The sequence below is a fragment of the Delphinapterus leucas genome, chromosome 14 (genome assembly GCF_059928025.1).
Source record: "Delphinapterus leucas isolate spDelLeu-1000000601 "Yukka" chromosome 14, BTC_Dleu_Yukka2, whole genome shotgun sequence".
Taxonomy (NCBI): domain Eukaryota; kingdom Metazoa; phylum Chordata; class Mammalia; order Artiodactyla; family Monodontidae; genus Delphinapterus; species Delphinapterus leucas.
Window position 1 is genome coordinate 76,052,135 of NC_143142.1, and position 23,307 is coordinate 76,075,441.

Genomic DNA, 23,307 nt, shown 5'->3' on the forward strand with positions numbered 1-23,307 from the left:
TTACAGATAAGAAAATGGAGGTCCAGAGAGATGACATGACCTGCTCAAAGGCTGACAGCAAGTGACAGGGACAGCATGCTGTCCTAACGGTCTCCTCAGCCAAGGAGGGACTGGAAAGGAGGAACAGGGACAGCATCTTGGTTCCTCTTTGATGGTTTTGATGTCAGTGGTTTTCTCCTGAATGGGAACCTTCAGTAGAGCTTGAATGTGGGTTCTCTCTGGTTTGTTCCTTCCTGGTGCCCCATAGAGGGGACCAGCATCTTTCTTTTTTCCCTCCTTGAACGCAGATTGAAACTACTAGAGACCCTTCAAAGGCATACAGGTTCATCCACTCCAGAGCTTTTCCATTTGTGAATCATAAAATAAATAGACCTCCAGGGACAGAGCCCAGGCCTTTGTAGAAGGGTTGGGGGCGCCCTTCACTTCCGAGTCCCCAACTTCGCCCTGCACGGGGCCCCTCTCTGACTGCTCCACCTTCACCCAGGAACTTCTCTTGTTGTGTATGTCAAATAAAAAGGCAAGCAGTGTGAACCTAAAATGTCAGGATCCAAGAAAACTGCAAGACTAACCTGCTTAACCAAGCATTTCTGGAAGGGAAGAGTCCTTGTGATGAATGCTTTTAGACTGTTTGCTCACTCTCCATCCATCACCAGTTTTTGTTTGCCAGTCCCAAGCAGATTATTTATACGTGCTCAGAATCCCTGGGTAATGGGCATGCTATAAAAATAAATGGAATAAATAAATTAGTGCTTGAGCTTCTCAAATAAATCCAGTTGAATTAGACACAGCTAAAGTCACTCAGTCTTGAAGAGCAAAGTGGAGACTGTAATGAAATGAGAGACAGGCTTTTTGTTTCAGAAAAAGTAAGAAGAGCAGAAAAGCCTCACTCAAAAGGCATGAAAAATTTCAAGAAATAAAGGGAGTCATATTTGTACAGAGTTATTATTATTATTGAGGCTTTGTCTCCCAACTGCCTTTTTCCATAGCTTCAACTCACCTTATATTTCTAGAGCCCTCCACTGAGATTTGAATGCAGGTCTTTTTAAAAGTGACAGTGGGGCTTCCCTGGTGGCGCAGTGGTTGAGAGTCCGTCTGCCGATGCAGGGGACGCGGGTTCGTGCCCCGGTCTGGGAAGATCCCACATGCCGCGGAGCGGCTGGGCCTGTGAGCCATGGCCGCTGAGCCTGCGCGTCCGGAGTCTGTGCTCCGCAACGGGAGAGGCCACAGCAGTGAGAAGCCCAAGTACCGCAAAAAAAGGAACAGTGACAGTCACTTGACAATCACTGCATGTGCCCAAAGAGAAAATAAGGTTGTTACACCTCAAAAACTTACCCCTCAGAAAGGAGGAAGTAGCGCAAATTTTCACATCCTTATTGTCTTTCCTAATATATTTTGAATAAAAAGTTTCTACTTGGGTTAGACACATGAGCTAGAAACACACACACGTATATAACCATCCTTTGTTTTGTGGTTTTTTTAAATCTAGGTTGAATATTTGCACTTGGAATGAGAAGACCCTTCTTTCTTTTTAAATTAATTTATTTATTTGTTATTTATTTATTTATTTTTGGCTGCGTTGGGTCTTCGTTGCTGCACGCGGGCTTTCTCTAGTTGCAGCGAGCGGGGGTTACTCTTTGTTGCAGTGCGCGGGCTTCTCATTGCGGTGGCTTCTTTTGTTGCGGAGCATGGGCTCTAGGCGCGTGGGCTTCAGTAGTTGTGGCTCACGGGCTCAGTAGTTGTGGCTCACAGACTCTAGAGCACAGGCTCAGTAGTTGTGGTGCACGGGCTTAGTTGCTCCGCGGCATGTGGGATCTTCCCAGACAGGGCTCAAACCTGTGTCCCCTGCATTGGCAGGCGGATTCTTAACCACTGCGCCACCAGGGAAGCCCCTGACCATCCTTTGTTGAGACCCCACAATATACCAGGCACTGGTCTAAGTCCGATATTTGCATTAACTGTTTCAATCCTCACAGCAATCCTATAATCATGGACTGTTATTATCAGATGAGGAGACTCCTAGTTTTAGATTCTTACGGAGGTCACCTGATAGAACTGTGCTTTTAAGAGGCAAAAGATAAAAATCACCTAGGATTTCGAATGTATTGTACAATTAAGGTAAATTACATTGAAAGTAAACATTTGACATCTATGCTTATAAAAGTTGATATATTCAAGTTGGCCTAAATTGCATTTTTCTTTTTTAGATCTTTCAACTGGGAAGATAAAGTATGACCTTGTAATTTGCATTATTTTCTACATCGGCATATGCAGTATTAACTGAGCACGTACTTCGTTTGGAAGACTACCTTGGCAGCTGTGGGGGAAACAAGTGAGATGTATTTGGATCTTACACTCAATCCAGTCACAGTCAAGACTCACACACACACACACACACACACACCCTCCCTTCCTCCTCCCAGAGCTGGGACAAGGGTGAGAAGAGGGAGGCCTCTCAAGAGTGTCTCCTTAAACAGTCTGCCCTAGAGGTCTCACTTGCATCACCCTAATCCAGGTCTTGTCCCCTCCTTCTTAAGCACACACCATGTACTGCAATTCAATACAACAAAATAGAACGTGTTCATGTATTCAAGCAAATGGACTATGAGGAATGTACAAGATCTATAAGTGGTCAAAGTGAGAGGGTTGGTGCAGACTTCACATTAGTGAATTCTGATTAACAAGCGAAGTTGCCAAGCCAGTCAGCCTTGAGCAGGAACATTTGGAGGAAGAGGAAATGACTTTATTGCAGGAAGACAGCTGAACAAGAACAACTCGTTAGAGTGGGTTTGATGGACAGGATGGAGGAAGCAAACTATTCCCCACAGCAATAGCAAGAATCTAAGCCCAGGAAGTGATGAGATCTGCAAAGAAGAGAGCTCCAACCACACCGCATATCCCAAAAGTGTCAGTGCACCAGAGCCTAGTATTACTGAGTTACCTCAGCAGACAGGATGACACAGACACTCATTCATTCAGCGAATCCTTACAGACCATCGATCACTCCACTAGGCACTGCATGCAATGGCGAGTGCAAAGCATGGAGAGATCCCAGCCTACCAGGGATAGATCCCAGGCAGGATCTACAGGATCTCCTCTGTCAGTGGTACCAGGACCTGAATCATCATCCCTTTGTCCATCGTATCTCGCCCGTTGGTCACTTAGGAGCCATCTCCATTATGGGATCAACTGTCATGGTATCATATTACTTGTGTTCAGGTAACCCTTGTGTTAGTTAATAATGGCTCCAAAGGCCAAGAGTAGTGATGCTGGCAATTCAGATATGTCAAAGACAAGCCATAAAGTGCTTCCTTTAAATTTGCAACTTCATAAGGAAAGAAAAAAGCATATGCTGAGATTGCTAAGATTTACAGTAAGAATAAATCTTCTGTCCGTGGAATTGTGAAGAAGGAAAAAGAAATTCATGCTAGTTTTGTTGTCGTACCTCAAACTGCAAAAGTTACGGCCACAGTGCTTGATAAATTCTTAGTTAAGATGGAAAAGGCATTAACTTTGTACAATAAGATATTTTGAGAGAGAGAGGGAAAGACCACATTCACATAACTTTTATTACAGTATATTGTAATTGTTCTATTTTATTATTAGTTGCTGCTGTTAACTTCTTACTGTGCCTAATTTATAAACTCAACTTTATCATATGTATGTACAGGAAAATACATGGTATATATAGGGTTCAGTACTATTCATGGTTTCAGGCATCCGCTGGGGGTCTTGGAATGTATTCCCTGCAGATAATCAGGGACTGCTCTATTACAACTATTGATTTCATTCCGCGAAATTTATATTTCTATTAAAATGATGTTCTGTGAAATGGACAAAGGATTTCTTTTTAATTTATGTGTTTTGTATATGCTTGTAAATTCCCTTGTTTGCCTAATTCTCTATGCAGTAGTTCTCAAGGTATGGCCCTCTGCCCACTGTGGGCATACTCTCCAGTCCCAAAACTTTTTCTTACCTGCCTGAATGAGATCAACTCATTAATAACTGACTACATATGTTTTGCTAAGTTCAGTATTTTTAAACTAAAACTAGTGCTTTTGAGAGCTGAGAGAGCTTATGTCTGCCTCCAATTTAGTATTTTGCTAATTCAGTGTTTTATTAACATTGCAAGGCTCCTACTGCACATGTGCATATACAAATAGCTGAATTCCTACAGTTTGGGGGAAGGATACGTATTCATTATCAGCACTGCCTTGAATGGTCATGTTCTTTAATTGCTGCTCTTCTTGCTTCTTAATAGCAAATTATTGTTGGCTTTGCTCATCAATTTAGTTTGTTGTGGGTTGTTTTTAACCCCACAGTATGTAGTAATGAATATTTAGGAATTTTTAGGCTATAATTTTCCAAAACCTCTCTGGTCTCTATGCATTGTGTTCAAGTATGAATCATCCATACCCTTATTACTACAGCAGATGTATACATACTCCCCCCCCACCCCCCGTGATTTGCTAATGTGAGAACATTTCGTTGGTAATGTGGGCAGTACATGGAATTTTAGCATGCAAACTGCTCACAATATACCATCAAGGTAACTCTAATACAGGTACTGGGTTATTTTTACATTTGCGTGACATTGATTTAAAATAAAAAAAACAAACGTGAGCTAATGGTTTAATTTTATTACATAATAATAAGCACTTAATGCATTTTAGAGGCCAGATTTGGATGATGTGGGGTGAGTCATAATTGTGAATCATTTTCAAGGTCAATATTCCCCAAACTGTGTTCTACCAGATGTTAATAGGTATTCTGCAAACAATGAGTTTTTTACTCAGATAAGTTGGGGAAAAGCGATGTGCATTACGTTCCCCTTTGACAGATTTGCAAGGCTCTTGAGCATACTATGATAGTTAATTTCATGTGCCAACTAGGGTAGGTCACAACAGCCAAGTATCTGATCAAACATTGGTCTGGATGCTGCTGCGAAAGTATTTTTTATATGACATTACAGTTAAATCAGTAAACTTTGAGTAAAGCAGACTGTTCTCTGTAATGTGGGTGGGCCCATTCAATCAGTTGATGATCTTAAGAGAAAAAAGACTGACCACCCCTGAGGAAGAGGGAATCCTGCCAGAAGGCAGCCTTTGGACTCAAGCTGCCGCCATCAACTCTTCCCTGGGTCTGCAGCCTGCTCTGAAGATTAGGGACTTGCCATAGCCTCTACAATTCCTTAAAATAAATCTCTCTCTAGATGGTACATACATACTTGCAGATATGTGTATATACTATGTATGATATATCTGTATATATAATCTATATGCATAGATATATGTATATATACACTCTCTCTATGTGTGTGTATATGTATACAGAGAGAGAGAGATCTCATGTAGATAATACACATATGTTTGAACTGCAAGTGTTTCGACTTATACACAGATTTTTTTCAATAAATGTGTACTACGGTACTACGTGATCCGGTGATCCAGGGTGGTTAAACCCACAGATGGGAAAACTGCAGATATGGAGGGCCAACTGTAAAGTTATAGACAGATTTTTAACCGAGTGGGGAGTCAGTGCCCCTAACCCCTGTGTTGTTCAAGGGTCTATATCGAGAGAGAGAATACACACACACACACACACACACACACACACACACACTACACACACACACACACACACACACATACACTCTACTAGTTCTGTTTCTCTAGAGAACTAATACACATGTTAAAGTCTCTGAAAAGTTCTACAGTTAAAAAAAACCCTGCTGGGGTTTCCCTGGTGGCGAAGTGGTTGAGAGTCCGCCTGCCAATGCAGGGGACGTGGGTTCGTGCCCCGGTCTGGGAAGATCCCACATGCTGCGGAGCGGCTGGGCCCGTGAGCCATGGCCGCTGAGCCTGCGCGTCCAGAGCCTGTGCTCCGCAATGGGAGAGGCCACAACAGTGAGAGGCCCGCGTACCGCAAAAAAAAAAAAAACAAAAAAAAAAACCCTGCTTAACCCAGTATTTTCCCAGTTTATTCAAATCATAAAACATTTTTCATATAACACCTACTAATCTCTCAAAATATAACTTGGGAAATGCTTTTCTCAACACTTACTTTAGACAGGTTGTCAGCAATATCGGGCTCTGAATCTGTTTGATTCTGAAACGAATAAGTATTGGGACATAAGATTCCATGTCCTCTTCTTCTGCACATGGCGAAGGCAGAAGAAAATAACTGCGTGTTATGTGGGCACAAGGAGGTGAAATGTCCACTGTGGAGCCCGTTCCACACGGTGATGACAGATGAAAATATCTACCAGTGAAATGGACCCCATAGCTGTGCTTTTGTCAAATGTTCCTTTGTGGACGTTCTTGGGGACTGGGGAGTCATACTGAAATATCATCAATCACAGTGTAACACGACACAAGGCAATGCATGAATGGCAGGGGGCCTAACAGGAAAAGCCAACTCTGTCTCCATAAAAACCCTCATACCTCCTTTGTCCCTTCTTGAAATTGTTTCCACAAATGGTCCTCACTGACCCCAATTTATCCTTCAGATCTTATCTTAGAAGACAATTCCTCCAGAAAGTCTTTTCTGACTACATCCCCTACCATGAACCTACCAGGTCAGCCCACCTGCTTCCCTGTTACAGCATGTACATTTGCACTGGACATGAACGTTATTTATTAATGCCTGTCTTTGCTACAAGGTTGTGAGGCTCATGACGGCAGGGCCCGTTTCCATCTTGTTTGTCTCAGCAGCCCCAGTGCGTGGCAATCAGTCAGTGGGAACTCTGAGCAAAGGAACGATGGATTGCAGGGAGCTTCCTTCTCCCTAATTTCTCTCATGATTCTACCCAGACTAGCCTTTCTTTGTAGCCAAATCTGAGTACTTTTCTCTACTCTGATCTTTCTCGAAAGATCTTCACTCTTTCAACCTTAAAAAAAAACTATACCAAGAGTCTATGAAATATTCATATATATGTGTGTACACACACAGAGGCATGCGTGTACACACACACAGGCATGCATGTACACACGTACATCTATACATCCATTTACTCCTGTGAATAATAATGATAATAAAAACAAACATTGGGGGGCTTCCCTGGTGGCGCAGTGGTTGAGAGGCCGCCTGCCGATGCAGGGGACACGGGTTCGTGCCCCGGTCTGGGAAGATCCCACATGCCGCGGAGCGGCTAGTCCCGTGAGCCATGGCCGCTGAGCCTGCGCGTCCGGAGCCTGTGCTCCGCAACGGGAGAGGCCGCAACAGTGAGAGGCCCGCGTACCGCAAAACAAACAAACAAACAAACATTGGGACTTCCCTGGTGGAACAGTGGTTAAGAATCCGCCCGCCAATGCAGGGGACACGGGTTCGAGCCCTGGTCCGGGAAGATCCCACATGCCACGGAGCAACTAAGCCCGTGCGCCACAACTACCGAACCTGTGCTGTACAGCCCCGAGCCACAACTACTGAGCCCACACGCCTAGAGCCCGTGCTCCACAACAAGAGAAGCCACCGCAATGAGAAGCCTGTGCACCGCAACGAAGTGTAGCCGCCGCTCGCCACAGCTAGAGAAAGCCCACGCGCAGCAACAAAGACCCAACACGGCCAAAAATAACTAAATAAATAAATAAATTTAAAAAAATAAAAACAATCATTTATCAAGTGTAATAGTGTGAAGAGAGATGGAAATGCAGGGAGCAGTAGGTTTGGGGAATGAGAGAGACCGAACCCAATCACAGCTGTATCACTTTCTGGGTCAAGTAAAATTGTGCAAAAGTTTTCAAACTTATATAAAGAAAAGCAGAGACTCAGTCTAATTCTTGGATCAGTTCCTTCCCCCCACCCCCTCCCGGGCCACCATTTACCCCAGCCTGGTGCTAGCTACATGGTGGACACTGGACATGGGTTTCTCTTCCCAGAATTATCACTGGAAACAAAAGCATTAAGAAAGACAACGCACTGGCAGATAGACAGGCTTTCATCTCAGGAAATTTGGCTGGTATTTGGAGGGGTATGTATGTAAGAATTGAGGGTGAGGGTGGGGTGCAGTGGACACCGGGCCTGGCTCCACTCACTATGTGTGCATCCTGCACCACCCCCATGGGACTTTCAACTACTCACATTCAGCCCCCCCTTTGCAGGGAGGGGTCAGAACGGCAAAGAGCTTGGAGCTGACACAGGCTCATCCTCTCCTTCCAGCCCTGCACCACAAGCAGACCACCTGTGCCATCCAAACAGTGTCATCTGAAGAGGTTGCCAACGTGGGTTATCCCCAGGCAAGACTGGCGTGTAGGGCTCTCCCGTGATTTCCTTCTCCTTCGCCCTGGCCCCCATTAAGTCTACAGAGAAGCCTCGAGATCAGACTATACATGGGATCCAGTCCCGGCTAAGCTCCTGGAGGAGCTAAGACCTTTTAAACGCCTTAAATGCCTTCTTCGAGTCAACTCTTCCTCTAGCTGACAGAAAAGCTCTGCTCTAACAGTAAGGAATCCCTCCCTGGCCCCCCAGCATGCACACACACACACACACACACACACACACACACACACACACACCCTCTATTTGAGATCAGGGAAATCCACACCAGAAATCCTGAAATATACTAAATAAATTTCACACTTTCAAAAATCTGGACTCCCTAAAAAAGGCCTGCTTTTTTGGTACAAGAAATGAGTATTGAAGCACAGTAACCTCTCATGTTTAAAACTATAGGGATCATTTTTATAACTTCCCAGAGAGAGCCCCAGCACACTAACACTAGTGTTCATGCATATCCAATCATTGCTAACCCCTTAATTAGGATTAGGGCACCTGTTCCACTGAAATGCAATTCGCTGATGTGATCCCAAGTTACTGAAAGGCAGAATGCTTTTATCCAAAAAGGCTGCCCCAACGCCCTCTGTTCCGCTGATAAAAACATTTGTTAAAAGATTCTTTTCCAGACGCAGAGCCAGGAGGCCGGGGTCATGGTACTAATGACTACACAGGGACCTGAGAAACTGATGACACCTGTGTGAAAATGCTGACTATTTGGCAGCATCATTTTTCTAGGAGAAGATAGTAATTCAAACCATTGGCATATCACTCCTCTCATACCAATAACCTTTGGACCTCTAATTTCCTCTAAGGTACTTAGAGATGGTCCACACAGCATCATTTCTAAATGGTAGAGGTTAAAGTTGGGGCCACCAGAAGCCACAAAAACCCAAATTGCAAAAGCACACTTGGACTTACCCATTACAAATGCGTTCTTTGGCTTCTCAGAGGAGCCACTTGAAGGTCAACTCCACTTAAAATCCTTGGCTCAGAAGCAGCTTGTTGCTTTATGACCCAAGTCTATTAAAATTCTTAGAGTCTCTGATGATGAAAATTCCAGCCAATTTTTTTCTCTTTATGAGGTGTGTGTGGGGGGGAAAAACCAACACAAGTCTATTTGAAATCGTTTTATGAATTTTAATCATAGCAAATGTGTTTTAACAGTAGTCATAAAATCAACATTACCACATATACAAAGGACAAGACACCAGATTGGCATACAAAAATACCATATATTAAAATCGGGTTCATTGGAAAAACTCAGGACTTGCTAAGACACCACCTACAACAGAAAGAGCAGGCAAGAATGCTTTTTAAGACATTCAGATTTATAAACAGCAGCTTGATATCCCCCTAACGAAGTCATATTTGGCAACATTTGGACACTATTTTCTACACAGTCCAGCAGCTCATTTATCTGTAGGCCTATTTGGCCCTTTAAAAGAAAAGATTCTAAAATAAATAATCCACATAATTGTAAATGAAACATGTCAAGGACTTAAGTTAACAGCCTCTGAGCAGCATTAATCTAGCCATTTGACTGGAGTACTAGTTATCAAGAGGGCCAGGGAACCCACCAGTGGAGCCATCCAAATGGCAGGGACCCTGTGCAGCAACTGCATGGCGTATGTTGGGAGTTTGTAACCACCCCAAGCTGAAACCAGCCTCCCCACCTGCATCTGCCAAGGGGGCGAAACAGGAACAAGTGGTGGAATAAAAAATATAATAAATGACCACAACCTGCATAGAAACTGAAATATTCTGAATGAGTCTTCCCAATAGTCTTAACCTACTCAAATCAGGATACACCCACAGGCACGGGCGTTGCATTCCACGGTTAGGAGGATGTCATTAGAGTTTGTCTGCAATGACTCAGCAACCAACTGCAGAAAAGGTTCTGAAATTGTCTTGTGTGCCGACACCCAGTAGGGCCTCCTTGGACCCTCTCATCAGCTGATCATATTCCCTGTTTGTCTTCAGTTTAAACATCCTGAATTGAATTTCGTGGGCCATACTGGAATGACAAATCGTGCTTGGCTAAGTTAGTCCCAGGTGTCCTGGGTTTCTTTCTTCAGCTGGTTTCTGCCACGATTGACCTTCATCTTCCGTCTACTTTGTTCAGGAGTTATCATCTCATTACAGATTTCCCTCCTTTTATGCAAGTGTTTTCTCACTCTCTGGGGATATCTTCCTATCTATTGCTATATACCCAATGCCACATCTCCACCTCTACCATACAGTATCTACCTAAGAGCTGGGTTTTCTCTCAGCCAGGAAAATCCAACCAGGAATTTTCTGAAGCACAGGGTAAGACACCAACAATTGTGTCCTCCCACTTTTTAAATAGGGATGACCTAAATATCTCAACTTGAGATGCCCCTTTGAGGGGCATCTGCCTCACCTATTTCCTCCTTCTTACAGCCCATGCTCCTTTACAACCATCACATCCAACCGTCTACCTCTGGATTCTCAAAAAGCAAATGTCAAATTAAAAGTTAGTTTCCCTTTGGAAAACTCTTGTTAGAATAATCCAATTAACGTACCCCAGGGAGACCACAGAAGACTTTCACACGGGCTACTAGCCCTACATCCCATGTAGATGAATTTAGAGCAGTGTTCTAGAAGAATGGGGCAGCCATAAGAGAACATCCCCCATTAAAACAAAGAAAATCCATGCTGTTGCAGACTTCAAAAGACCCCTCGGTTCTTTGCCCCAAATATTACTGAGTGTCTCTAAAAAGATCCTAATATGAATATTATCAAAAACCGAAGACTAGAATAATAAAGTCCAGCTAATGAGATGAGTGTTTTCAAGCACCACTACATCATAAGTGAGATTGTATATAGTGGGGTACCCCAGGCAGTGAACCCTGAAAAAAAATAATTGGCCCGACTGTGCAAGGAAACTTGTGAAGAAAACTCGGAGCCATATTGCAAGAGTTCAATAGTGGTGCTCTGCCCTCGCCAACTTGAGCAGAGCCAAAAAATAAGTCATTTGGAAGACAGAGATTAAATGCCCCACCCACTAATATTCTTTAATGATCAATGGCTTTCCAACAAAATGTATATGGTAGAACCCACCTCTTCATATATTTGAAAAGTCTCAAGAGCTTAGTTATATACACTCCCAAAGATAGCTGGGTTTGACAAAATGGATGCAGCCTATAACACTTGTTGAGAAATTAACATCTAAATTCACCATTATATAACCCACATTGGAAAACATTTTACTTGATCTTTTTAGCTTCAGTTATAGCTAAATCGTGTGTCTACATATATATTTATATCTATATACAGTGAATCAATTGTGTCAGGAAAATCAATGGCTTGAATTTCCACTTATTTTTTTAGAAGACTTTGATGTTTAACAAACTTCAGCAACTTGTCATCACTTTTGAAATAGACTAACCACTTTCAAAACAGTTGCTGAATTATCTTCACTCATTCTTTGGAGTTTCTCTTTCAGTAAGGATTACTTTGTGGGCAATGTTTTACTGAGAATGGTGGAAATGGTAAGGAACAGCTTCTCCTTCTAGGTCAAGGATGACAGATTGACTGACTTATGACACCTGTGTGAAAATGCTGACTAGTTGGCAGCATCATTTCTCTGAGAGAAGATAGTAATTCAAACCATTGGCATATCACTCCTCTCATCCCAATAACCTTTGGACCTCTAATTTCCTCATAAGTCTAAAGAAAAACTATCATTGGGCAAAAAAAATTTTAATCATTTTCAAGGATGAACTAAAGAGCCCTGCCCATTGATGAGTTCTCTATAAAAAAAAAAAAAAAAATCAACCCAATTTTGCTAAATTGAAGCAAATGCATTTGGTTTACAGTATTTTTGGACAATGAAAAGCAGACTAACCAATTTAGACACAGCATAGCTTTTCAAATAAAACTATGAGAACTCTATAAAACCAAATCTAGACTGGAATAAATACTGTACTATCAGGAAGAGTCTGATCTTTCTATGAAAATATATCTCAAATTGAATTTTCTACTTCCCTTTATTCACTTAAAAAGCAATTTTAGTAACTTTAATAACCTTCAAGGCTTTAAATTCCACGGGCAATTTTTTTTTAACGTAAAACAAAGTGTCTTTGTGCAAGGCTTCAAATCTTCGATTCTTTCAGTGATAACTAAAAAAACCAAACAGGACGAAAACAATGTCAAATCTCACTCTAAAAATAGTACCTATGTTTTTGTCTGGCATCTGAAAAATGATGCCCACCTATGCCCATCTCAAATACGATGACGAGCTGGCAGACTTCAAGGGCAAGCAAAAACACTCCCCGTGAACACTGCAAAACATGCTTGATCTTTTATTTCATACCTTACTAATGTAATGATGGCGTTTGGGTAAGACCCTGAAAGAGGGATTTCATTAGGCTTTTCTTTTTTTTTCTGTAACATTTACTTTTTGGTCACAAGACCCTAAACACAATTTCACAGTACAGGTCATGCAAGTCAAACGTTTTAGAGCTACTGTCTAACTACTATTTTTGGACAACAGATTCACATGCAGCTAATGATCCCAGAAAAGGGGGCTTTATCGAGCACTCTTTAAGCTTCACTGATTATTCCTTGGCCCAGAGTATCTAAGTAATAACCCTGAAGAGCAATTGATGCATTTTTACTGTCATACTTGAGATCATATATTTTTTAAGCCAACTGCATGTTACTAAACCAAAAACTGTCTTCTTCGCCTTACTCTGCTTACTCCATTAATATTTTGATGCTAGATTCCATTGCACAACCCTCCAGAAGTGCACTGTCCAATATAATAGCCACCAGCCACATGTGAGCGGCATCTATTTAAATAACTTTAAATTAAATAAAATACAAAATCCAGTTCCTCACTCAGACTAATCCCATTTCAGTTGCCCAACACCCAATGTGGCTACTGTATTGGACAGCATAAGTTATATAACATTTCCATCATCACAGAAAGTTCTATAGAACAGCGTCAATCTAGAAGATCCCAAGGTTGCACCAGCACACGGTTTTAACCTTCAAGGGACCCACTCAAGTCATGTGCAAGATTAAACTTAATTATATTCCTAAAGGAAATGCCTTATAGCTTTCTGATCATAAAGTATGACTGGAAATGAGAACCCATTTGCCTTTTCACAACTTATGCCCCAGGTCATTATACAAAAATGTTCCAAAGACAATGCTTTTTGATAGCATACTTGGCTCTACTTAGCATATTCAGCATTCTCTTGCTTATGTCAAGATCATTAATAAAGATGAAAATTCATGCTTCTTATAGTTTACTATTTACACAACACTCACTGTCCTTTATAGCTCAAGTGGGGGGGGGGGGGAACCAATGTTTTGCAATTAAAAAAATTCAAATCACATGGTTCTCTTTAACTGTCTGTACTCATCCCTAAATCAACACTCCTTTCATTTCCCGGAGAGGTAGATACTAACTAAAGTGAATATATAAATCTACAAAAACAAAAAACTTAATAGTTGAGTTAGTAAAGGGTATTGATCCTCCCTGAAAAAGATCATAGGCCAACAGAGAGGTCGACAGGTCTAGGAAGCAGCAAGAGGAAACGGCAGTACAAAGTTCTGGTCCCCTTTTGCTGCAGAATGACAAACGGGCTCGCACCTCTGGGGACCCCAGCAGACTCATCTACAAAATGAAGCCACCAGAGGTTGCTTTCAGCTTTCTGTGCTTTCAGTTGTGAGTTTTTTCATTGATGTGCAACTGTGAATTCTGGCTGATTGTGTCACTGGACTTGAGTCACATGGGGTAGATGAGTTGTTAGTGTCGTGGGTAAATGCCAAAGAGGCCAGAGCAATGGGATGCCAAAGAGGCCAGAGCAATGGGATGCCAAATAACATTAAACATCATTAAGCCTATAAAAATCCTATCTGGCAGGCTGAGACATCACATCGACATGTGCACGCACACACGCGTGCACGCACAGGATTGCACACCCTGATAAGCAGGTACACAAATAAATAACTGCAGGCAGAATCCACATAAACAATTGTTCTTACATCAGTATCAGTAAGACTCACACGAAAAATTCTGATTTTGGTTGTTATTGTACCTTAAATTGTAACGTCAAGAATCTATCATAGAGCCGATTAATTTTGCACTGCTTAATTGCAGCTCTAGCACAGGGTTGTTTTTAAGTAAAAGGTACATGGACATTTGTAATCTACAGCTTTGCACTAAGAAACACAGGGCACTGTATCATCACATATGTTAGTGTCTATATATAACCTACAGACCATGTAGAATTCTATCACACACTACACTCCAGGGCTGGTCATTTCATACCGGACATAAACATATGTAGACATCATTCACAAAATTAATTTGAAAATGGCATGACTTAATATTGCAAGGGTAAAGTCCATTTGAAATGTAGAATTCTTAATGTAACATTTCTGTGGGGTTTTTTTCCCAAGAGGAATAGAAATTAGGTCAGACATGCATCAAGGCAGCCTGGGAGTTTGAGAAATTGAAACTAACCCAACAGTATATTAGGTTACATAATAGAGGATAGCATTCAGCTAATGTGATACCTAAATTATTAATACTAAATAAATCCTAGATTATTTGTTGTATAATGCCCAATAGCTTACACAATAAAATGGCATTTTAACCTAATTTCTAGTTTGAGCTTTCAAATACATTTCCTAAAGGTCTAAGGACAAATTGGAAAGATTTGAAAAACCCATGTTCATATTTTTATATCAAATCCTCATGTCAATGAACAGGGTTAGCTTGGGATTCTGTTCATTATATTGTCATTTTATCTCATTAATTCCATCACTTTAATGTGCATATTTTGTGCTGCTTGAAGGTAACAGTTAGCATATAAGTAAATTAAATTATCTCAGTCTTAAGGGCTTTTTCTAGCCTTACTTTTTGGAGCCAGTCACTGCTTATTTTTCTGTCCCCTATTTTCAGGGATTCACTGGAACATAAACAGACATATTTATGAGTGGGGACCTTGGCACATACCACTTGCTTCATGAATTCCGTAAGAGAAACTAGAAGAGAACTGTAAAGCTCACAGCTATGTCTGAACGCACACACATTCAGGGATAGAAATTTATCACTTAAGACCAGCAGATCTTTCTTCATGAGCATCTGTAGGCCATTACACATTTAAGAACGTCTGAGAATTTATGAAGAATTGGTCCACTTAAACTAGGAATGTGAGTTGCTAGTTCACCTTGCCATTTTTCTCAATGAAAACACATTTTGAAATACAAGAGATAGTCTCACTTATACCAACAAGAGGAAACTGGAATTCAAAATGATTTAACTCTCATGGAACAATCTCCTTCAAAAAATAATCATGGACTGTCTTAAAATGCCAGTCCAAGTTTGTTATTGTTTACCAACACTCATGGCTGTTACAATACATCAAAACTGGGAGCAAAGACAGAATCTTCTGTTACTCTCCCTTAGTGCCTTACAGAATACAGGATAGAAGAGGAGCAAGTTTGGAAGTGACGTGTCTGTGACACCTCGCTGGGTGGGTACCGGTGCCCTTGAGGTGGCCATCATTTCAGACCCCGGACTCATTCATGCCCACAAAGTCTTACTCCCGGGATTCTTCTGAAAAGATTCAAAACCTGAGGTAAATCAAATTACACCCCCACACACACAACCCCCCCCCACAAATACACAATATTTACATTTAAAATTCTTATTTTGTGAGATGGCTTGAGAAAAATTGGCATGTAGGTTTCCTGTGGGATTAGGCATTTCTCATTATTACTCAGTTTATTGCTCCCCTGTTGGGCTTTCAGTTTAATAAACACATAGCGAGCTCTAATTACAAGGGAAGAAAAATGGAGGTACGTGACAAAACACAACACACTGGAAACACTTGTTCAAATATCTTCCTGAAAAAACAACTGTCCACTTAACTTATTTTAATTTGGGTGCCATTCAAAAAGTATAAAAGGCCTTAGCAACTAAATGAAGACTGGGTTTCATTTTTTAAAAAAGGAAAGAAACCAGCACTGCATGTCATCACTGAATTTTTACATGGATTCTCAGATTTAATTCTACTTGTATACATAGCATCTTTGTTTTAATCTACCACATTTAGAAAAGATCACATTGTATGCACTTCCACAGTTTAACATCTAAGTAGAATAGGTCTATCTGGCAACATGATTTTGAGAAATCATAAATTACAGTCATTTAATACATGATTATGAGGATGCATGCGATCGTCTTGGAAGCTGTTGCCACCAATAATCAGAGCGCTCTGCCTGGTATCTTGCTGACACCTCACATTCTGCCCTTCGTGTCTGTCTTGGGTTAATCAAGTGGCAGCCCAGAGGCCAGCACTCGGCACCCAATGATCAGCGTGGCCCCCTCCATCTCCTCACCGCGATCCATCACCAACACCTGCTCAACCGCTAGTTGGCACCCACAAGAGACTTCCCCGTGGCCCTCTTCAGCCACAGGATATCACAGTGAAGCGCTTAGAAATGCAAGACATGTTGTGGAGCACGATGCCGAGAAGGAAGACCAGGACGCAGGCCACCAAGATCACAGTGCACACCCCAGACCAGGTGGAGCTTTTCACCACGCCCCGCCTGTCTGGCTCCTCCTCCACCGCCTCGGGCGGAGCCCCGCCCTGCAGAGGCTGCTGCTCTCCCGGGATGGTCACCACGGTGACGGACTTCTGTTGGCTCCCGGGCAGCAGACGGCAGCCCATGTCTCCGGGCAGCAGCGCTCGCTCCTTGGAGATGGGCAGGGGCAGCATGTAGCACCCATTGCTCGGAAGTTTGATGAAGACTGGGGTGTGCTCGGAGGCGTGCGGGATGGCGATGACGGCAAGGACCTCGGGGTCGTCCGGGAGCTGGGACACGGAGAAGCCCGGGGGCAGCTTGGTGATGCCCCGGCACCAGGGACACCTCACGTCCTTCTGGCTCGTCCTCATCTGCTGAAGGCACACCGAGCAGCACGTGTGTTTGCAATCCAGCAACTTGGGCCTTCGCCGGGGGCTGTAGTAATTGAAGCAGATCTGACATTCCAGCAAAGACTCTTGGGAGAGCGTCTCCATGGTGGACTGTGGGCAGGAAGGCCAAGGCCGAGGGGGAGGAGCTTGTTCTCAGAGTCCACCACTCCGCCACCTTCTTTCTTGCAGTCTTTCCAAAGCTGCCGGGGGATCGGGGAGTTCACAGGCATCTAGCATACTCGGGCGTGTTCATTTCTGAAGGAGACAAAAAATGCAAACCAACTTAATTACTTCAAACAAGTTGAGATGGATTTATACGACTGCTCAAAAGTCTTGACACCAGGTCAAAAGGGTAAAGTTTCCCACTTGTGAGACTGTAGGATTCCCATAATGTCCAGTGGACAGTAATGAGTTGTCTCCGCGAATACTTTGCTTATTTCTGAAGAAATAAACATCTCTATGGGGTATACAGAGGGAGTCTGCTCTTTCTGCTTTATTGTTCTTCTGGACTGTTCTTCTAAATACACTGCAGAAATTCTCTCGTTTCCAATAAGTTTGTAGCATTTCCTAAAAGTAAATTTCTTTCCTTAGGTCCTCTGACCTTCTTTTTCTGACTCTACTTATTATCTTCCTGTAACTATTCATTGCCAGATACGGGCAACTTTACAAATCCAGGTATTTCATGTAACTAGCTCGCTCACTTGATATAGGTTAGGACTGTTCCTCTCTCACAGGTAATTAAAATGATGCCAACAAAGAAGCACATGCAGGCATCTGTTATCTTTTCCACCAAATCACCTGAACCAAGGTAATTCTTGTCAGTTGGTTTTAAAAAGAGACAAAATAACCCCTAAATAACAACAACAGTGAACCTTTATGCAGTAGGGGTCACAAAAATACACAGGATCACTACTACATTTCGGTCAGTTCTTTTAATTTCATTATTATTTGGGCTTGCATCAATTAACATGACCAAAAGCAAATACTGTTAATTCACTGATCATAATCAACCATTATTGTCAGAGAAGACTGGTAAGGCAGCCTCACCAAAAAAGAAAAAAAGTAGGAGGAGAAGAAGGAGGAATGTTAGCCTTCTGGTATTGACAGGAGGCAGAATAACTTAGTTCAACTTAACTGGAGTTTGAGGACCTCCCCCCGCCCCGTCCCCCACCTCCCCGCCAAGTGTTCTAATAAAGGCTGCCCAACTCTGCTTCCTATTGAAAGCATCCAAATTATGTGTCTCTGAATGGAGCCATGATGACTCTGGAAAGAACTATTCAACCACTATTGCAGAAATAATTGTCAGTCCTAGACCCCCACCTACACCCAGAAGCAGGAGCTAATAACACAGAAAACCTCCTTCACATTCTTCTTAAAAAGTGAACTTTCTTTTTCTTTCCAATTTCCTTTGTGAAATTAAGAATGCACCCCTCCCCAATGATTACGATTTGTTAAAATCAAAATTAAACATGCAGAAAAAGTTTAAAGTCAAAAATAATCACTGATAAAAATGTTGACAATCAGAAGAGAAACATTTTAAAATATTTTAGCTGTAGTAAGAGCACTTAAGTTACTGAAAGTAAAAATATAGTAACATAGCATTCAGAAAGCTCATATTATTAATATAGTCAACTACTCATCTATCCACTAATTCAAGAAATAGTTATGGAATAATTGAAATTTGCTAACCATAGAACTTAAATGTTCTCACCAAAAAAAAAGAAAAAAAAGATAAATATGTGAGATGTTGGAAACGCTTTCACAATGTAGACATATTTCAGATTACTGCGATGTCAACTTTAAATGTCTTACAATTTAATATGCCAATTATACATCAATAAAGCTGAAAAAGGAAATAAAAATAAAAAAGAAATATCTACTGAGTGTCTGTTATGCACAAAGCTAGTCATGGTAGGATATTAAGATGAATCAGACCCAAATACTACTCTTAAGCAATTTAAAGTTAGGCAAGAATGAACTAGTGAATATATTTTCTCTTCTATTCATTTATTCATTCAAATTCTCATTGAATATTTACCATGTGTCAAGCATTATGATATTTATTTTTTTCCCTTGTAACAAAGACCTTGTCACCACTCATAAGAAACTCCCAGACTGGAGGTACTTAAATAGTTATGCGAGTAAATAGTTATAATAGAAATACAGTGATGCATGCCTTACTGGAGCTGGAGGAATAAAGGACGGCTCAGTGAAGAATCTGGATTAGGGAGAGGATTCAGACATGTAAAATCAGGGACAGGTTATTTTCAAGTTCAGAAATCAGCATGAGCAAAGGAAAAGGGGTGAGCAAGTAAGGAATTATTTTTATACTCTAGCTGTGACACTGGCTAGAAGATTTTTTCTAATACAAGAGTAACTTATAGATGCCATCTCTAAGAGTTTTACAGTTTTAGCTTGTAAGTTTAGGTCTTTGATACAGATGCCTTTTAAAGAAACAGAATTCTCACAGAACTGGCAAGCACCCTCCCACAGGCCCAGCCAGGGAGAGCAGGGCCCACAGGAAGGGGAGAGGTGATCAGACCCAGGCACGGGCCACAGACCACAGACCACAGACCGTGGACAGCCTCGAGTGCCAAGGATGTGGGGTTTTCTAGTGAGCAATGGGAAAACATCAGAAAGGTTAAGAATATGAGAATGATTCATTAGGTAGCTATATTCAGGATAGACTGGAAAGACCTGCTGGGAAGCTATTATAATAGTAGACGAGAGATAATGAGTAGCTGAAGTCAATAGTGGTGATGAGAATGAAGAGCTGAAAAGTGCTGACAGGTCCTACAGGGGTCAAGTGGGATCTGGCCACATGTGACGATGAGGCTGTAAGGGGGAAGAAGTCCAAGGTCAAGTCTTGAGGGGAGGCTGGTATTATTAAGAGAAATAGGGATGGCAAAGAAAAAGATGATGAGTTCTGTTCGGGCCGTATTCCATTTGAGGGGTTAGGAAGGTAAAAGAAATCAGTTATCCAGGAAGATGTTAAAGAGTCAAAAGAGGGGCTTCACTGGTGGCGCAGTGGTTGAGAGTCCGCCTGCCTATGCAGGGGACATGGGTTCGTGCCCCGATCCAGGAAGATCCCACGTGCCGCGGAGCGGCTGGGCCCATGAGCCGTGGCCGCTGAGCCTGCGTGCCCAGAGCCTGTGCTCCGCAACGGGAGAGGCCGCAACAATGAGAGGCCCGCGTACCGCAAAAAAAAAAAAAAAAGCTGAATATATGGATCTGATATTGCAGAGCAGGCAGAGCAGAGAGAGACCCTTAGGGAGCACTTATCCTTAAGCCTGGCTAAAAGGAAGAATAGGGGCAGACATAAGCAGAAACCCAGGAACCCCTCCCAGCACATACCCCAGATGAAAGAGTTCCAGGCAGCAAAGGGCTATGAGCGGTGGGCACTGAGAACAGAACTTGAGGTGGGGCGACCAGGAGGTCACTAGCATTTTGGGGGTGTGACTTCAGCAGGGGACCAGGGGTATGATGGAGACTGGCAGGATGCTGGAGTTCCCTGTGATGCAGAGTGATGTCAGGCGATAGGATCATAGCTTAGAGGGAAGAGCATCAAGCAACAGTTCTTTTTCTTTTCAGAGTAGAGAAATTTGAGAAAAGAAGGACAGAGCAAGCAAGTTAGGGTGCTCACAGCCAGATGGTCTGGTCTGTGCTGTTCAATACGGTGTCTGCTAGCCACAGGTCCCAGCAGAAGGTAGTGTTTGAAGCTCAGAAAGGAAAAAGTGTACGGACGCTGAGGTGGGGAATGTGGAACGGAAACAGAAATCCCCGAAGTGTCAGCAATGAGGGTGAAATTCTTCTAATTTTATACCCAAGGTACTGAATTTATTTTTTCTTAGAAAATAAAAACCGAACACAGGGTTTGCTGGTGAATCTTGACCAATGCTCTTATCTATCCTCACTGTTAAAGCCCACTGACAGACAGCAGGCCATAATATTATAAATCATAGGAAGATGTGAATGTTAAATGGAGGGTGGGGGGCAGAGATTGATCATAATGAACTACAGTGGCAGAAACGACAAAATTGGGGAGGGGTATACAACAGCCAAGACATGAAAGCAACCTAAATGCCCGTTGATAGGTGAACGGATAAAGAAGACGTGGTATATGGGACTTCCCTGGTGGCCCAGTGGTTAAGAATCCGCCTGTCAATGCAGGGGACACAGGTTCGAGCCCTGGTCCAGGAAGATCCCACATGCCACGGAGCAACTGAGCCCGTGCACCACGACTACTGAGCCTGCGCTCTAGAGCCCACGAGCCACAACTACTGAAGCCCGCGCACCTAGAACCTGTGCTCCGCAACAAGAGAAGCCACCGCATTGAGAAGCCCGCACACCACCACGAAAAGTAGCCCCGGCTCGCAGCAACTGGAGAAAGCCCGCATGCAGCAATGAAGACCCAACACAGCCAAAAATAAATAAATAAATAAAATAAAAAAAAAAAAGAAGACGTGGTATATATATACAGTGGGATAGTACTCAGCCATAAAAAAGAATGAAATAATGCTATTTGCAGCAACATGGATGGACCTAGAGATTATCATACTAAGTGAAATAACTCATAGATTAAGACAAATAAAATATGATATCACTTACATGTGGAATCTAAAAACATGATACAAATGAACTTATTTACAAAACAGAAACAGACTCACAGACATAGAAAACAAACTTATGGTTACCAAAGGGGAAAGAGATGGGGAGGGATAAATTAGGAGTTTGGGATTAGCAGACACAAACTACTATACAGTACTACTACTAAAATAAACAAGGAACTACTATATAGCACAGGGAACTAGACTCAATACCTTGTAATAAAGTATAATGGAAAAGAATCTGCAAAAGAAAAAAAAAAGATATATGTATATATATCTGAATCACTTTGAGGTACACCTGAAACTAACACAACATTGTAAATCAACTATACTTCAATTAAAAAAACATTGGGGAGGGGTACCAAAAAAAAAAGCACAGATTCCTGCCATTTTATGAATTTGGAGAAAGCTGTCCTTAACAATGGCACTCAGGGCAACCACCTTCTATGTAAAGAGAGCTGGGAACAAAAAAATACTTTGTGACACCAATATAGAAACAGTGACCACCAGTTCCTTTCTTACCCTTCTCTACTTCCACATTAGTTACCTTGCTTCCGTAGAAAATTGTGGAAAACAGCTTAGCAGAGTGGGAAGAATAGGGGCTTTGGCTTCAAAGAATCTTGGGTCAAATCTCTGTTTTGTCACCACCAGCGGCGCCACTGGAACAAGTCCAAAGCTTCTAGAGCCTGCTTCCTTACTGGCTAATGAGGGGTGATGGAGTTTGTGGCTGAAGGTCAAGTGTGTTCAGGCACTGCCAGGTAGTGAAGGGCTCAGGGAGCCCTGGTGCTAATCCCTCCTTCCTTCTGACTTGGACTCCACACGGTGCCGTGCCGGGTGTGGTCTACCCAGAGGCACTTCCTGGCTCTCAAAGTACAGCTGTGTGCAACAGCTTGGGCGGAGAAAGGCGAGCACTCCTCTTGGCACTGCCCCGAGACCTGCCACACCATCATTTTTCAACAAAACCAACATGCAATTTTATTCATGAATTTATGTTCCAAGTAATGTTCACTTAATTGGTGTTGAGTTCCCTTAAAATTAGATTATACAACTCAATTTTCAACTCTATCCAAGTAAGTGTAGGCCTTACAACACAGGCTGAACACAAAGGCAGACGGGGAAAACAGTTCCTGTCTTCTGTGCTCAGCCACTCAAGTCGTTTTGACAGCAGAGCAGCTCTGATTTATACACTGATTCTGCCCATACTGAATTCCAGTTTATTTCCTGTAGCATAATTAGTAATGATGATGACTATTTAGGTAATGAGAAGAAAATCTGGGCTTCCCTGGTGGCGCAGTGGTTGAGTCCGCCTGCCGATGCAGGGGACGCGGGTTCGTGCCCCGGTCTGGGAAGATCCCAAATGCCGCAGAGGGGCTGGGCCCGTGAGCCATGGCCGCTGAGTCTGTGCGTCCGGAGCCTGTGCTCCGCAACGGGAGAGGCCACAGCAGTGGGAGGCCCGCGTACCGCAAAAAAAA

At 42.5% G+C, this 23,307-nt stretch overlaps 1 protein-coding gene across 4 annotated transcripts in view; it reads right to left on the minus strand.

The window, feature by feature from the left end:
- Positions 1 to 12,040: 12,040 nt before the first annotated feature.
- Positions 12,041 to 23,307, minus strand: part of RNF152 (ring finger protein 152) — a 77,603-nt gene continuing 66,336 nt past the window's right edge. For 2 of the 4 annotated variants that reach the window (XM_022584343.2, XM_022584341.2), the window contains one exon: positions 12,041 to 17,483. In XM_022584343.2, the coding sequence (XP_022440051.1) occupies positions 16,722 to 17,333 (612 nt within the window). In that variant the 5' untranslated portion in view covers positions 17,334 to 17,483 and the 3' untranslated portion in view covers positions 12,041 to 16,721. Of the gene's footprint in view, positions 17,484 to 22,357; positions 23,030 to 23,307 lie in introns of those variants that run through there. The other 2 variants (XM_030762013.2, XM_089895266.1) reach the window with 2 other exon arrangements.